General features: G+C 38.0%; 1 protein-coding gene across 10 annotated transcripts in view; it reads left to right on the forward strand.

The window, feature by feature from the left end:
- EYA1 (EYA transcriptional coactivator and phosphatase 1) overlaps positions 1 to 15,055 on the forward strand; it is a 345,314-nt gene extending 330,259 nt beyond the window's left edge. For all 10 annotated transcript variants that reach the window (XM_038000399.2, XM_038000401.2, XM_038000400.2 and 7 more), the window contains 2 exons: positions 867 to 967; positions 13,071 to 15,055. In XM_038000399.2, the coding sequence (XP_037856327.1) occupies positions 867 to 967; positions 13,071 to 13,151 (182 nt within the window). In that variant the 3' untranslated portion in view covers positions 13,152 to 15,055. The remainder of the gene's footprint in view (positions 1 to 866; positions 968 to 13,070) is intronic.
- Positions 15,056 to 15,343: the final 288 nt, after the last annotated feature.

Here is a 15,343-nt window from a genome sequence, read left to right on the forward strand (position 1 = left end):
TCCATTAAAACGACCCTATTGGCAGTCCAAGACTTGGAACACCAGTCTCTTCTCTGAGAAGAAACAATGCTTGCATTAACCGCAGGGATGTGCTGACAGTGTAGCCGCCACAGGAGCCCAAACTAAGTCATGACACGGGAAAGATAATAGACAGATAAAGGTATTCTATTACCTTTATTCCAGTTTTCCTCCAGGAAAGTGCTTCATTGAACATTAGATGCCTGGGTAAGGCAGGTACCATCTTGCTGTACTACCCCAAATTATCTGACATTTATTTCAGAAGGAGTTTTACAAGACTACATCAGGCTTTCAGGGTCTTTAATTCAACCTGCAAATGAAGGAATATGCTAATTCCAATGTTTGTGTTTTCCTGCTAGAACAAAAACAAGTCCAGTTATTTTTTATCATTCTCACTAGTCTTTGGATCAGATATTTTCAGAGTTTGATATAGAAAAACATTTGTTTTAATCAAGTTAAAATATGTTGCCAGAGTTGCTGATGCTGGAGTTCAGCTTATATACAGGGGGAAAAAGAAGTCCCACTGCAAAACAGTACTTTCCCCCACCACCCCAACTGCAATGCTGTGATTGACTAGATCCCATTTTTAAATAAAGGAGTCCTTGGGAAGGGAGTATTTAACTATCAGTTTTCAAAGGACAGGAGGCCACGCTGTTAATTAATTTACTTTGTAATTCATTGTGCTGTGGCACATACAACCAAAGTGGCATAAAAAGCACTCCTCCTAGAGGCACAAGTGGGACAGTCGAATCAGAGCATGAAGAAAGCATTTTATACAGACACTTCAAGCACTATCACATTAGGTTACCCAAACTTCACATTTTCTATGACTTATTTTTGTTCACTAGGAAAAGAAAGCTGTTTCGAGAGGATAATTCAAAGGTTTGGAAGAAAAGTGGTGTATGTTGTTATAGGAGATGGTGTAGAAGAAGAACAAGGAGCAAAAAAGGTGAGCATTCCTAGATGGGGCATCTTGTCTCATCTGTTTTTTCAGTCCTCAGGATTCTCATAACTGGATTATTTAAACAGGTTCCATTTCTGTGAAACATACGATGAATATGTGCAGTACTCTAAGCACTGAACAGGGTAAAGTAGAATTCAATAAATATGGAGTGATCTTTCTGAATAGTAGTGTGCACAAACTCAGGAGCCACAAGTGGTGTTCATAGAAGGTAGACTTTGGGAGCAGAACTGAAGGGTTGTTAGTGGTGTAGCTGTCATCCAGAGCAGAGATAACACACGTGCCAGCAGGACCTTCTCTGTACCCATGGCAGACATGCCAGGTGGTTCAAACCTTGTTACCTGAGCCCGGACGTAGCCTAAGAACCTTGCAAACATCCTTCAGAAAGCCTCTACCAGTTGGTCAAAGCTGGGTTGGAAGATAAAACTATCTGCTGCCCCAGAGGACTCGATGTCTTCTTTGTATCATGAGGTCCTACCTGTCTCTCTCCGGGCAGGGGGAAGGGAGTGGACCCAAGTATAAATCTCTTGACTCCCACTTTGCCCATTGCACTTCATTACATTCTTCTGAATCGCTGCAGGTGAAATTCTATCATTTCTCTGAGCAAAAGCTTTCTTGTTGTGCCTCTCATTGCATTTTTAAAAGCCAAGGGCCACTTTCCTTAGCCTGACACTGAGGGTCTCCACAGTCTGGTTATAGCCTGCCTTTCTGATCTGTCTCCCTCCCGTACCTTTCACCGTAGTCATGTCAGTCCATTCAGCTTTCCTCGACCATGCCACACAGATTTTCCTTCCTGTTGTCTCTCCTTGGAATCTTTTCCCTAATGCCCTTCTGTCATTGTCTTATTCATTTGCAAAATTCAATTCATGTACTACCTTTTCTCTTCTGTTTTTAAGAGATCAATTATAGTCATGCTCCCTTATATTTTAACTGAAGGAGCTACAGTGGTAGATAGCTTGGATTCTTCAGCCAGACAGCATGAGTTTGAATTATGACCCTGCCATTTACCCTTCCTGTGACTTTGAACAAGTTCTTATCCATTTCCCTTTTCTTATCTATAAATGGGATAGTAATAGCACTTAGCTCATTGGGCTATTTTGAGGATTAGATTTAGTTAAGATATATAACTCCATTAATATAGATATATATAAAGTACACAACAAATGGTAGCTATTGTTATTGTTTATGTGCCTGTTTCAGCAAAAAAAAAAAAAAAAGAAATGTGAGCTTTTCAGATTCAGGGATCTTATTTTGCTTGGTTTGTTGAGACAGTCTTCAAATTTTTTTGTAACTCCCTAAATCTTGTCATAGTTGTACTCTGTAAATGTTTCTTGAATTGAAGAACAATTAAATATTTTATGGGATTAACCAACAGCATAATTTTCCATTCCCTTCCTTACTCACTCATAGGAATCCATGTATGTTTCCATAAATGATATAGTATTTCAGCCCTTCTGGAATATTTCAGCATATACCAGAAACAGCATATAAGGTCACCAGATTACAGATGCAGCACTGAGACTAAGTATGATACATGGCCAGCCTTCCTACAGGCTCTGAAGATGGCCTAGTTTACCTTCAGTGCCTCTGAGTTCCACCAAATGCATAATCACTGACCCTAATTTTATAACTAGATAATTTCATAAATACCCATATATAAAGAATGTATCTCAGTCACAAACTTGTGTGACTCTGGTTGGTGCTGGTGGAAATCCACACATGACTTCAGGTCTCCTCATGCTCAATGTGAAGCAGCATTTGCCATTTAAGCCATAGTTCTAATCTTCCCACTTCACCGATGACCAACACTAGCATCATTGGGTGCCTCTGTTACCCCTCTGGGCTGTCTTTATAAAATAAAACCTTTCCCAGACTAAGTCAGAATCCCCAAAACACAATCCTGGAGAGTTAAAGAGAATGTTTTCCAAGATCCAGACTCAAATCTTCTTTCTAGGAAAGCCTCTGGAATTCCCAAGCCATTCCTATTCAGGACCCTCCTAGTGGCCAGCAGGGCAGGGATGGAACAAGTTTGCACCTCTGACCAGTATGGCCCTAGGCCAAGGTGTGAATCCATCTCCAGGCTGGTCCTTCTCCCTCTGGTATCCACCAGAAGGTTTAATATCAAAGATTGCCAAAATGTGGCTTTCTTGCTTGTGGTAGGCAGAGAGGGATGCCTATGAAATTGATTACTTAAAATGCAAGGAACACAAGTGAAATCCTTTGGATCTTATCAAGGTTTCTGTGGGTGAGTCCCTTCCTAAACCTTTCTGATACTTACAATTCTTAGAAGTTTGACGTCAGTGAACACAACATGGCAAAAACAAAGGAATTCTTGGTTTGGTGTTAGAATTGAAAGTATTAATAGGACTAGAGTATTTGCTGTCTTTGAAGAGCAGTTAAGATTGGTTTTTTTTTTTAATTATACTTTAAGTTCTTGGGTACATGTGCACAATGTACAGATTTGATACATAGGTATATATGTGCCATGTTGGTTTGCTGCACCCATTAACTCATTACATTAGGCAAATGCTGACACTTCCTGGTAGATTCTAATCCTGGCAGCTTTGACAAACGGGTGCTCAATACATTTTGTTGGTAGAGCAGACATGAAAATTTTATGTATTTCTGATGTAACGAAACATTTTAGTTAAAAGATTTCAGTTAATTTTTATACTGGAAATAGGCTGAGGTTCATTTTTGGTTGCTTTTGTTTTTGTTTTGTTTTGTTTTGTTTTTTGTTTTTTGTTTGAGAAAGAGTCACCCTCTGTCACCCAGGCTGGAATGCAGTAGCACGATCTCGGCTCACTGCAACCTCCGCCTCCTAGGTTCAAGTGATTCTCCTGCCTCAGTCTCCTGCATAGCTGGGATTACAGGCATGTGCCATGATTCCTGGCTAATTTTTGTATTTGTAGTAGAGACAGGGTTCACCAGTTGGACAGGCTGGTCTCAAACTCCTGACCTTAAGTGATCCACCTGCCTCTGCCTCCCAAAGTGCTAGGATTACAGGCATGAGCCACTGTGCCCGGTCAGTTTTACTTAATTTTTAATTTTACTGGAAACAGACTGAGGTTTATAATTTATTTAATTTTTAAAGCTATAGACAGTTCTTAAATGTTTGCCTCACTGACTCATAGTCTTTAGAGGGTTTCCAATTACTTCTATGTATATTATAAAGTTTTAATACTAATTTAATACATATTGAATGTTGGTGATGGCAGTAGGAACAACCCAATAAAACACAATTGAAATGCTGGTACAATTCATTTACAACAGTACCAAAGAATAGATTATAAGGTGTACAGAAGTATTCTATTACAATTATTTGGAAAATCCTTCTTTGTACAAAAGTATTCTATTACAATTATTTGGAAAATCCTTCTCTCTTTTTTTTTTTTTTAACCTTCTTTCCTAGATCACTCTGATAATAAACTCTGATATTTGTGTTTTCTCAACAACCAATCAACAATTACAGAATAAAATTAAACATAGAATGGCTTTTAAAAAAGACTGTTTCTACTGTTTATCTTTGGACATGTCTTTTTTTTTTTAATATAGGGAACACAAAAAAGAAATTAGGCAGCCACCTGCAGAAAACATACTCTGAATTTTTTGACCAAATGAGTCCTCCTCGCTTTCCATTTTTATTTCACGGATGACTGTATGTGATAAGAGCCCAAAAATATCTGCTGTAAACCACTCTTTGTACCTTGAGAACTGCCTGTGTGACTGTGTAAAATGGACTAATTTTTCACAATATCTAAATTTCTGATAATCTTGTAAAAGATTCAGACATCATCAATTTACAACTTAGAGTGAGATGTTGAACATTACTTTCTTATTTTCTAACTTTATTGAAGGAGACAGGTTAACTAGTATATAAATAGTCGTCCTTGTATATGAGTTAAGAGACAAGGATCTAATCATTCACAAAAGATAATGAGTATCTTTAAAGTGGAGTGCTACACAGAAGGAGAGAATACTTAATATTTAACCTACGGGAAACAATTTAAGAGGAGAAGCTCTCTACAGTTCAACAATATCTCATTTTTAAAACTACATATGAAAACTCAAGCTAAAGAAACTAAGAGATGGCTTTCTATGCTGTAGGATTAATAATAGTAGTAAGTAATAAAAATTGCTACCAGGCCAGGCTCACACCTGTAATCCCAGCACTTTGCGAGGCCAGGGTGGGTGGATTACTTCAGCTCAGGAGTTTGAGACCAGCTGGGGCAACATGGCAAAACCCTGTCTTTATAAAAGATATAAAAATTACCCGAGCGTGGTGGTGGCTGCCTGTAGTCCCAGCTACTCAGGAGGCTGAGTTGGGAGAATCACTCGAGCCCGGGAGGTCAAGATTGCAGTTAGCCGAACTCATGCCACTGCACTCCAGCTGGGATGACAGAATGAGATCCTGTCCCAAAGAAAAAAAAATGCTACCAATTATAAAGCCCTTATTATATCCCAGTCCCTCTTTTAGGCCTTCCCATCCATTTTTCTCATTAAATCCTCATAATCCTATGAAGGAATCCTTAGACCTATTTTACAGATGAGAAAACTGAGGCACTGTAAGTGTGAATAATTCAGCCAAAATCACACAGCTAGAAAGTAGCTAAATTAGGATTTGAACTCAGTTATTTCCTCTGACTGTGAGATTTCGCAAACAGTTTCTACAGTCTGAGAGTGGTGGCTCACACTTGTAATCCCAGCACTTTGGGAGGCTGAGACAGGTGGCTCGCTTGAGCCCAGGAGTTTGAGACCAGCCTGGGCAACATGGTGAAACCTATCTCTACAAAAAGTACAAAAATTAGCCCAGCATAGTGGTGCTGCCTGTAGCCCCAGCTACTCGAGAGGCTGAGGTGTGAGGATCACCTGAGCCTCGGATGTCAAAGCTACAGTGAGCTGTGATGGCACCACTGCACTCCAGCCTGGGCGACAGATTGAGACCCTGTTTAAAAACAAAAGTTTCTTCAGACTATAAACTACATTTATATATCGTAAATATGACTTGACTTACTAAAAAAGCATTTACATGGTTTTTCAAAAAGTTATTAGAGTAAAATGCAATTCTTCTTTCTTTTTGGGAGTCAGATATAACTATATAAGTGTCTTCTTTCCCTTAATTTTACATTCATGATTAAATTTTTTAAAACATGTAATTCTGATATGTGCTTTAGCTCCTGAGCAATTTAGTTTATTAAATAAAATTAATAGCAAACCAATGAAGTTCTGCACATTTGAGCACTAAAATGTTTTGCCAAATCAAAACATTTCACATTGCTTCAAAATTGATTTTAACTATGCAGCTTGTCTCTCTTAGTTTCCTGTCTCCTTCAAAATCTAATACAACATGCTCTTCTTTTCCCTGTAGAGATCTGTCATCTCCTTAAATAATGTTCTTTTGCTAGAGATTGTTACTTTGTTTAAAGCACAGAAACAAAACCCAGTAAGTAAATCTGCCAGTTGCCTATTTGGTTAATGGTCAGTTGAAATCTATTCTGTCATCCTTATTCTCTCTGCCAGTGTAGTCCAAGGGCTTTCATCAGTAATTTAATCTAACTCTATAATTTGTATCATAAAAAGTACCTCCTTCAAAGAGAAGAAGTTAGAAATACCTTTGTTTCATAAAAGAACAACCTCATTTTAAAAGGATCTCTTGCAAGAGTTTGTGTGAGTGCCTCTTTGTTCTTAGAAAGATTGTGGGAAGTCTCTACCTATGGAAGTCTTCCTTTGACGTATGCCTTTTGTTGTCAAAATCTACCAGCTGTTCTTTTTTTACCGTAAATTATTTGTTTCCCTAATGCAACATGGCTTGAGAGAAAATGATTAGACCTAGGTATGATTGTTTTAAAACAATGTAGGAAATAGTCTCCTGTACATTGACATCTAGTTTTCACTTCTAGATTAGTAAAAGTGGCCTTGCTAATAAATTAACTATTTTCAGATAACTATTTAAAACAAATATCTTGTTAATGGCGAAGAGAGAAAAAAAATGGCAAGCATCCATTATTCTGCACAATGACAAAGGCTTCATTAAATATGTTCATTTTATATGTGCATTCTAAAACTTGCTGAAATCCAAGATGAAGCTGAGAACCTGATTAATAGAACCCAATTTCAAGCTTATTTAGGAGAAAAATACAAGCCAGTTTTATAAAATAACATTTGTAAAGCAATTTTTTGTTTTTAGTTTAAGTGGGTCATCAACGTTATAAACACCAAGTGCAGTGAATGTTATTTTTGTAAAGTCATAAATTCATTTATAGTTAATCACTTACTATATGCCAGGCTTTGAATTGGATTTCATCTTCATCCTTAAAGAGCATACTTACATCTAGAGGGGAAGCAGATATATAAATAAAAGAGCAATAGTTGTACAATAAGTTTCATAATAAGTTCTCCCTTGATATCTTTATTTACAATTTGAAAAGTATTTTTACCTCCATCTGCAAAACTTTCTAAATACGATATCTGCATATGAAAGCACAAATAAGTATTTTTTTTACAGAAATGAGAAGTACATACTTTTTTGCAGACCTGCTTTTTCACTTAATCCATCCTGGCAGTTATTCTATATCAGTACATGAAGCTTTGCATCTCTAATGCTTTTAAGTGACTGCATCGGTATTCCATTATGTGGATGTGCTATTTAACCAGTCCCCTGGGGTGAGCATTTAGGTGGTTTCCAGTATTTACTATTGCAAACAGTTCTACAGTTCATGCATGTGCAAGTGCATCTGTAGGATAAATTCCTAAAACTGTAATACTTAAGTCAGAGGGTATATGCTTTAAAAACTTTGAAACATTGTAATTAACACATTTTTAATTCAGGAAAATTCTATTTACATATGTGTATCCACATACCCAGCTTTTTATATGGTTGGATGTTATATGTAGTCTAAAGGTATAAATGCTAAATATCAGATGAGGGAGGATGGAGGAAGGAGATTTTTGAAGTTGCTCCAGTAGGCAAGAAGAACAGGAAGGATGTGTCATTGTTTTCCCATCAGGCAAAATTTTGGTTCTGGAGACACAAAAGCATGTGCTAATTTTAGGCCCTGATACCTACATCTCTCAATATATGCCTAATCTTGATAAACGAATCATATGCATGTTACAGTTCCAGCTGTCATTTCTGTTAAGATTTGTGGGTAGCTCTGTTTTTAGTCCCAGGGCTTCAGCAACCTGAGAGAATATCTCCGTGTAAGTATCCCATGTTCTGCCCATCTGAATGTCAAGCAAATGAATTCAGCTATCCCAAACCAGTTGGCCCACTCAGACATGATTTGGGGTTAATTCCCACCCACCGCCGAGTCACATGAACTCTCTCTTCACAATATGTCTTGCATCTATCACACCCACTCCATTTCCACTGTAATTCTACCTAGTTTCTCCGCTACCAGCCAGAAACATCTTTAGTCCATCCTTCCCCAACTGCTGCCCTAAATTGCTTAAAATACTCCCACCTTTTTGTGTCTCTTGGCACTGAGGAAGTGTTAGCCTCTCGCCTGTTCCATTTACAAGATAAAAGTCTAAACTCCTTAGTTAAATATTCCAAGTGCTGCTACCTTGACAAACCTCCTTAACATTTCTATGATTTTACACACCAGTACAGCCCTCTCCCCAACAGGTCAATTACTCCTCCTAACTGGGAACCCTATCCACTTCCCCTCCACCTCTCCAGCTTTGCCCATTCTTCAAATTCAGCTCAAGCTCAGCTTATCCTTACCTTAGCCCAGGTCACAACTGAGCTCTCTTCTTTCTGAATTTATCTTTTTAATTCTTAATCCCTCATTGCCTTATATTGTAATAAAATTGTTTCATCAGATATAGCTTGCCTGCTGGTCAGCTCTTGGCATTGGGGGATATATGTCTTGTGTGTATGACATATCTACTGTAGCTACGTTGCTATGCATGTAAAAGACTTTGTTTTGGTAATAAAGTCACAGACTTTCTTTGACCTAGAAGCAACCCTGAGTCATTTTCCCTAAACCCTCATGTTATAAAGAAACTAGGGGTTCAGGCAGACTGTGCCATAATTGAAGGTCACAGAGCTAATGTCAAAGTTGAGAATATAACCCGGGTCTCCTCATTCTGGCATGTATTTTTCTTTTCCTCTTTTGCCACCATTTCTCTCTGATTTCACAGAAGAAGAAATGTTTTTTCTAGTGGCTAAACATTGATGCAAAAGAAAAAAAAGTTTACTTTTTATCCAGTTGTCCTGAGAAGCTTTTTATAAATGCATAAAATCTTCACATTGGTACATACTTAGGGAAAATATTACCATTGTGCAGTATTAGTTCTGATTGTTAACAGGAGTTTGACACCTCCTCTCCTCTAGACTCAGTCTTCTTATAGTCATTCACTTAATATAAAATGTGCATGTCTTAAGGAAGTCCACTATTTTTGTGAGAATGAAACTGCTAACTACAGCCGACATCACTACCCTGCATGCCATGAAAGAGTGCAGAGGATAGAGTTGCTATCCTTGTGGGTGGAGTGTCCCCAGAGTCTACCAGTTTTCTTTCATGTACGCCTAAGATTTGCAAAGTTTTCATTGTAGAACCTTTGGCACTTCTGCCCACATAAATGGCCCATCCCCACTGCATTGTGATGAGTTGTCTGTAAGGAAGTTTCATCCTTTGACCTCATTTCAGGGTGCTGCTTGACCAGATGGTTCTTACTAATACTCTCTACAGGAAGACTAAAGCCATTCGTATTTTAGTGCCAGTAAACAAGCCAACTAGGGTTGTTTGTGGATTATTTCACCTTTCCAGATAGTGTTGAATATGGTTTAAAAGAAAAACATAAGCGTTCTCTAGCTGGCATCAACCCACACACATGTACAGATGAGACACACAGCCATTGAACCAGTCCTTTGTTTACTATGAAATTAAATGCCCACTTTATACTTTATGTACCAAAGAATTAGCTGGATTTTTTTTTTCAGTTCTTTTTTTGATTTCTCTGAGAGTCATGGCATTCTTCAGTGCAGGATTCTGATTGCACCGATAGTTTTTAGATTTGCATTGTTAATGGTTCTAACTTGTCTGTGGGGAGCATATGGAACCTCAGACAATTGACGTGCAAAATAATTTGACTGAACCTGCTCTGAAAAAAGGTGTTGCACTTCGCACAAGTATTTTTATATGTTTTCATGAAGATGGTTGTCCTAAAAGTTTCTAGATGATTATCTGAAGAGCTTTCAGCATCCTTTGTTACATCCTGAGATAATAGTACTTAAGATCAATAGGAATACTATCTAATCCCTTTATCTGTTGACAAGAAACTTTGAGGAAGGGCAATAATGATTGGCAAATCTAGTAAGAAAAACAATTAGAAATAAAGAGGATATAAAAATAGATACCAAGTAGGTGGTTAAATAGCAACACTGCACAGTTGAATACCTGAAAACTTTTAAAATAGTTTTAAAATGTGTCTAAAATTTGAGATTAAGTAGTAAAATGAGTAGGATGCTGAATGGTACATACTTGATAAACACATAAATTCAACTATGTTTGAGTATGTACATATATGAACATATAAAGAAATGTTTATAGTGGTGAGCTTTGTGTAGTAGGATAAGAAATGATTTGTTTTTCTTTATAGGGTTCTATATTTTACAACATGAGTTTCTGTTCTAATGAAGAGGAAAGCTGTAACTGATCAAACGTTTTTCTAACCCAGGCCTATGAATCATAATCACTCTTTTCCAGGGTCTCTTATCCCACAGAGAATGGATGGGGATGGGGATGGGGATGGGGATGGCGATGGGGATGGCGATGGGGAGGGGGAGGAGGATGGCGATGGGGAGGGGGAGGGGGAGAGGGAGAGAGAGATTGAACCTGTGCTATGGTGCTGATAATTTACACAGCTGAATAGAAAGCCCACAGAGAACAGGTAGGAGGCATTATAGCATATGAGCTTCAGAGTCACACCTGGTATGGATCTTGGCTTCACTCCTTACTGGCCATTTATTTAAACCTCTCTGTTCCATCACTAAGCCTCAAGTTCCTTTTTTTTTTTTTTAACTAGTACAATAGTAATAATAGTACCTCTGTCTGTCTGAGGTGCATAGCATAGTGCCTAACACAATATCCAATAAATCATAACTATTGAGATTTATGAATTAGGAGTTTATTACAAATAAACTCCTTAGCAGGGCTTACTAGGCCCTGCATCAGTTGCCTCCTGCAGCCACTCATGTCACCAGCCAAGTCTTTCTCTCATACGTATCTAGTATGCCAACAATAAATTTCTCCATTATTTTCTGTCCCCCAATGCACATAACCATCAGTTTTTCTGAATGTTAATCCTTCATACCTAGCTCAACTATCACCTCCTTTCAGATATTTTCCCAGTTCATTAGGCAAAGGTAATTGCCCACCTCCTACAAGCCATAAATGAACACTGATGATTGTTGTACATTTTTGCTACTCAAAATACGGGAGGGAGTGACACATGCATCTCTGTATCTTCTACACCTGGCACACTGTGCTCTGTATGAATGAATGCACAATGCTAGGTCTTACAGTGTGAAGTTGCCAAGTAGAGCATCCTTCTAGAAATCTACAAAGAAATACTTAGTACTCATTTCTGGGCTGTTCTGTTATCACTCAATAACAGATACATATACAGATACACCAAAATAGTCTTGAGTCCAGAAAGGTCTACATATTGGAATGTGGTATGTGATTTCAACAGATAATCTGAGGCAAATACATTGTTCATAAGTAATAGTTTGTATCCCAGTATGTAGCAGCTATGTGATCTATATATCAAAATAGTCAGTGGCTTTCACTGTTACCTACACATTAAAAAAAAAAAAACAAAAACAAAAACAAAAAAACAAAAAAAACCTCATTTCTGTTTGCTTCTATGCCAAATTCTCCTATTAGTCTGAAATTTTTCCAAATTTCTCGGAACTGTAATTGCAAATTATACTCCAGACTCCACATTATTTTCTTTTGCCTAAGAATCCTATTCTATAAGGTAAACAGAATTTTGTCCTCTGGAGGGTGACGATTATCTTTCCCTTAAAAAGGTTTTGCTGACGTATTAGTACTTACTATAGTGCTTTGGAAACATAAAAGTTCCTCACATTTTCACCCTTCATGGATGATGTAACTTCTGATTTCTTCTCCTTTTCCTTGTCCTTGGTTTATTCACGTGCATCACAAACATTCCCACTACTTAAACTAGAGTTTTAGATTGAGGTTTAAAGAACAACTACAAAAACCTAAAACAAAACAAAACAAAACTTTAGATGTTCATTTAAAATGTTTTCCATATGGTAAAGCCATTTTAAGGTCAATATGAAGAATAACTGAAGGAAATAAATGGAAAAGTTGCTTTGTATGTGAGCCACAATTAAGTTAGAAAAAATGTAAACTACTACTAACTAAGGAAAACTGCTTAAAGCTTGTACTCATAAAGTACAAGCTTTTTAAACTTTCAGCATGAAAAACCCACTGGATACATGAAAAGCTGCCATATTTGGCAACATTCTTTTATTTAAAGCTTGGAATTGGCATTCAAGTCACAGTGTAGATCCAGTTAGGAAATACCCATCCCCTTCAAAGAAACACACTCTAGATTACAATTTAAAACTCAGTCTAGTATTTTTTTTTTTTTTTTTTTTGAGACGGAGTCTCGCTCTGTCCCCCTGGCTGGAGTGCAGTGGCCCCATCTCGGCTCACTGCAAGCTCCACCCCCCCGGGTTCACGCGATTCTCCAGCCTCAGCCTCCTGAGTAGCTGGGACTACAGGCGCCCGTCACCGCGCCCGGCTAATTTTTTGTATTTTTAGTAGAGACGGGGTTTCACTGTGTTAGCCAGGATGGTCTCTATCTCCTGACCTTGTGATCCCCCCGCCTCGGCCTCCCAAAGTGCTGGGATTACAGGCGTGTCAGTCTAGTATTCTTAGGGGAGGATTAAGTTTGAATTTTTGTTTTAAACAGATGTGATGTTAAGATGTTAGCTGGCATTTTCCATGATACTGAAAATGGGGGTGAGCATGGGAGTGGATTTCCAAAAACACTGGCAGGGCTGGTGCTGGGTGCTCTGTCCTCACGTGTATGTGTGCCTCTGCTGCAGCACGCGATGCCCTTCTGGAGGATCTCCAGCCACTCAGACCTCATGGCCCTGCACCACGCCTTGGAACTGGAGTACCTGTAACAGAGCTCGGCACTTTGACACCACACAGCTGCTCTGTGACCAGGGACAGTTCCAGCAGGCCCCAGTCTCACATCAGCGCCGGCCTCCAGAACTTAGCAATTTCCACCTGCTGATGCGCAGCTGCTGTCAGTCTTGACCTCTGCCCTTGTGGTGAATGGAGGACCACGTCTATTTCTTCAGAACAGCTGTTGACTCTAGTACTGTGAATCCAATGAAAATAAGCCATGAGAATGTTCTAGCACAGCGTAATGTGTCTGCCACATTAACTACACGGTTCAAACCTGTGAAGAAAGGACCTGCAAACGCTTCAGTTGTTAGCATTTTCAATGTGATATAAACAGCTTCTCCAATACAGCAAACCTAATTGCACAACAGAGACTGAAATGTGTTTCCTGAATACCAGTGGAGGAATTTTCTTGTAAAGAAGGTTTACTTTTTGGTGTCTCATACCCAGGGTAATCTGTACATCTCTACTTATTTATGAACAGACTTTTTAAAAAAAAAAAAAAAAAAAACAGCTTTATTGAGGTATAATTCACATACCCTACAATTCACCTAACATTTTTAACATCAAATAATTGAAGAGACAATAGCATTAGAAATAAGTGATTAAAGGCCTCTGCCTCACAACATGGCAAGTACAGTACTTTGAATTTTAGCACATCGCATAGTAGTTTTAAGTATGTCTAATTTAAACGTATAATATGTACATCACTGAGACAATCATGTACAGAAAGAATTTTTGGTGTAAATTTGTAATAATGGATGATTCTTTTACATATTGTTTAGGGAAATGATATTGAAAGGTAGCAATGCCTTGATAGTGAAGCATGAGGCAGCATGTGCACAAACTCAGGTGCCATGCCTTATCTAAGTATTGGGTATAAATATGTAGATAATGGATTTTTTTTTAGATACTGTTGTCAAGACCAAAAGCATGGATGTCAAGTGTCAGTAAGGATTTTGTTTTCTAAAATTTTTTCCTGCATCAGTTCTTCTGAGGGCCTTGATGAAATAACACAGCAGTTTCTTAAACAATTCGAAAAAAAATGAGTTCTCCTACCACCTCACTTTTTCATTTCCACACTAATGTATTATATGTAACTACTTGGAAAAAATAATTATTCAAATGCTTCTTCCCACAAAGAATATAGATGATAGTAGATATATTTTATTAATAAAATGGTTCATGAATTGGAGACTAACAAAGTTTTCATGTGCTCAGAATTATTATCGTGTCTGCATTTTCCTTCGATAAAGGAAGACACACGATGCTAATCCGGAAATCAGCAAGCTTTGCATTACTCCCTACGTGCATATTTTCTCTTTCTTCTTCCCACCCTGAGGAAAGTTCATTGCCATTGTCATCACCGTGGAAACAATGTTCCTCTCCACCTGCATTATGTACTACATGACAGGCATCAATCTGGGGAATTAAAATGATCACCTTTGTCACACCATCAGAGTTTCTCCAAAAGTGGTCCGTTTGGCTGGGCAATATTTTCTCTAATCAAACACAATCCATTGTCATGAAATTACCCTTAGGATGAGTCTTCTCTAATCATATATTAGGGAAAAGAAACACCAGCTTTGACCCAAAGTAGCCGAAGAGCTACTTCATTCTTTTCTGAAGTTGTGTGTTGCTGCTAGAATTAGTCATTTGTGAATTATCCAAATTGTTTAAATTCACAATTGAATTAGTTTTTTCTTCCTTTTTGCTTGAAGCAAACAGTTGACAATTTTTTAACCTTTTCATTTTATGTTTTTGTACTCTGCAGACTGAAAAGACAAAGTTTATCTTGGCCTTACTGTATAAAGGTGTGCTGTGTCCACCGTTGTGTACAGAATTTTTCTTCATTAATTTTGTGTTTAAGTTAATAAAATTGATTTGTGATGTACTGTAAGCTCCCTGACTGTCGGGATCATCTTTTTCTCTTGGTTATATGAAATAGCAGGATCTTGGTTGCATTAGGACACCCAAAGTCTAACAAAAGGAAGTTGTATGAAATAACTGCAGTGATGGCTTTATCAGCCCTTTAGGGGACTGAACTTGCAGGGTAACAGCTGTTTCTTTGATCACTGTAAGTACTGGTGAATGGAAAAGTTTTTCACTTCTCCAAAAATTACATAAACTAGACCCTTACTCAAATTTACCTGCTGTAGAACATAATTCAGCATTAAGTATCTTGGAT

This window comes from Chlorocebus sabaeus, chromosome 8, assembly GCF_047675955.1.
Source record: "Chlorocebus sabaeus isolate Y175 chromosome 8, mChlSab1.0.hap1, whole genome shotgun sequence".
Classification (NCBI taxonomy): Eukaryota; Metazoa; Chordata; class Mammalia; order Primates; family Cercopithecidae; genus Chlorocebus; species Chlorocebus sabaeus.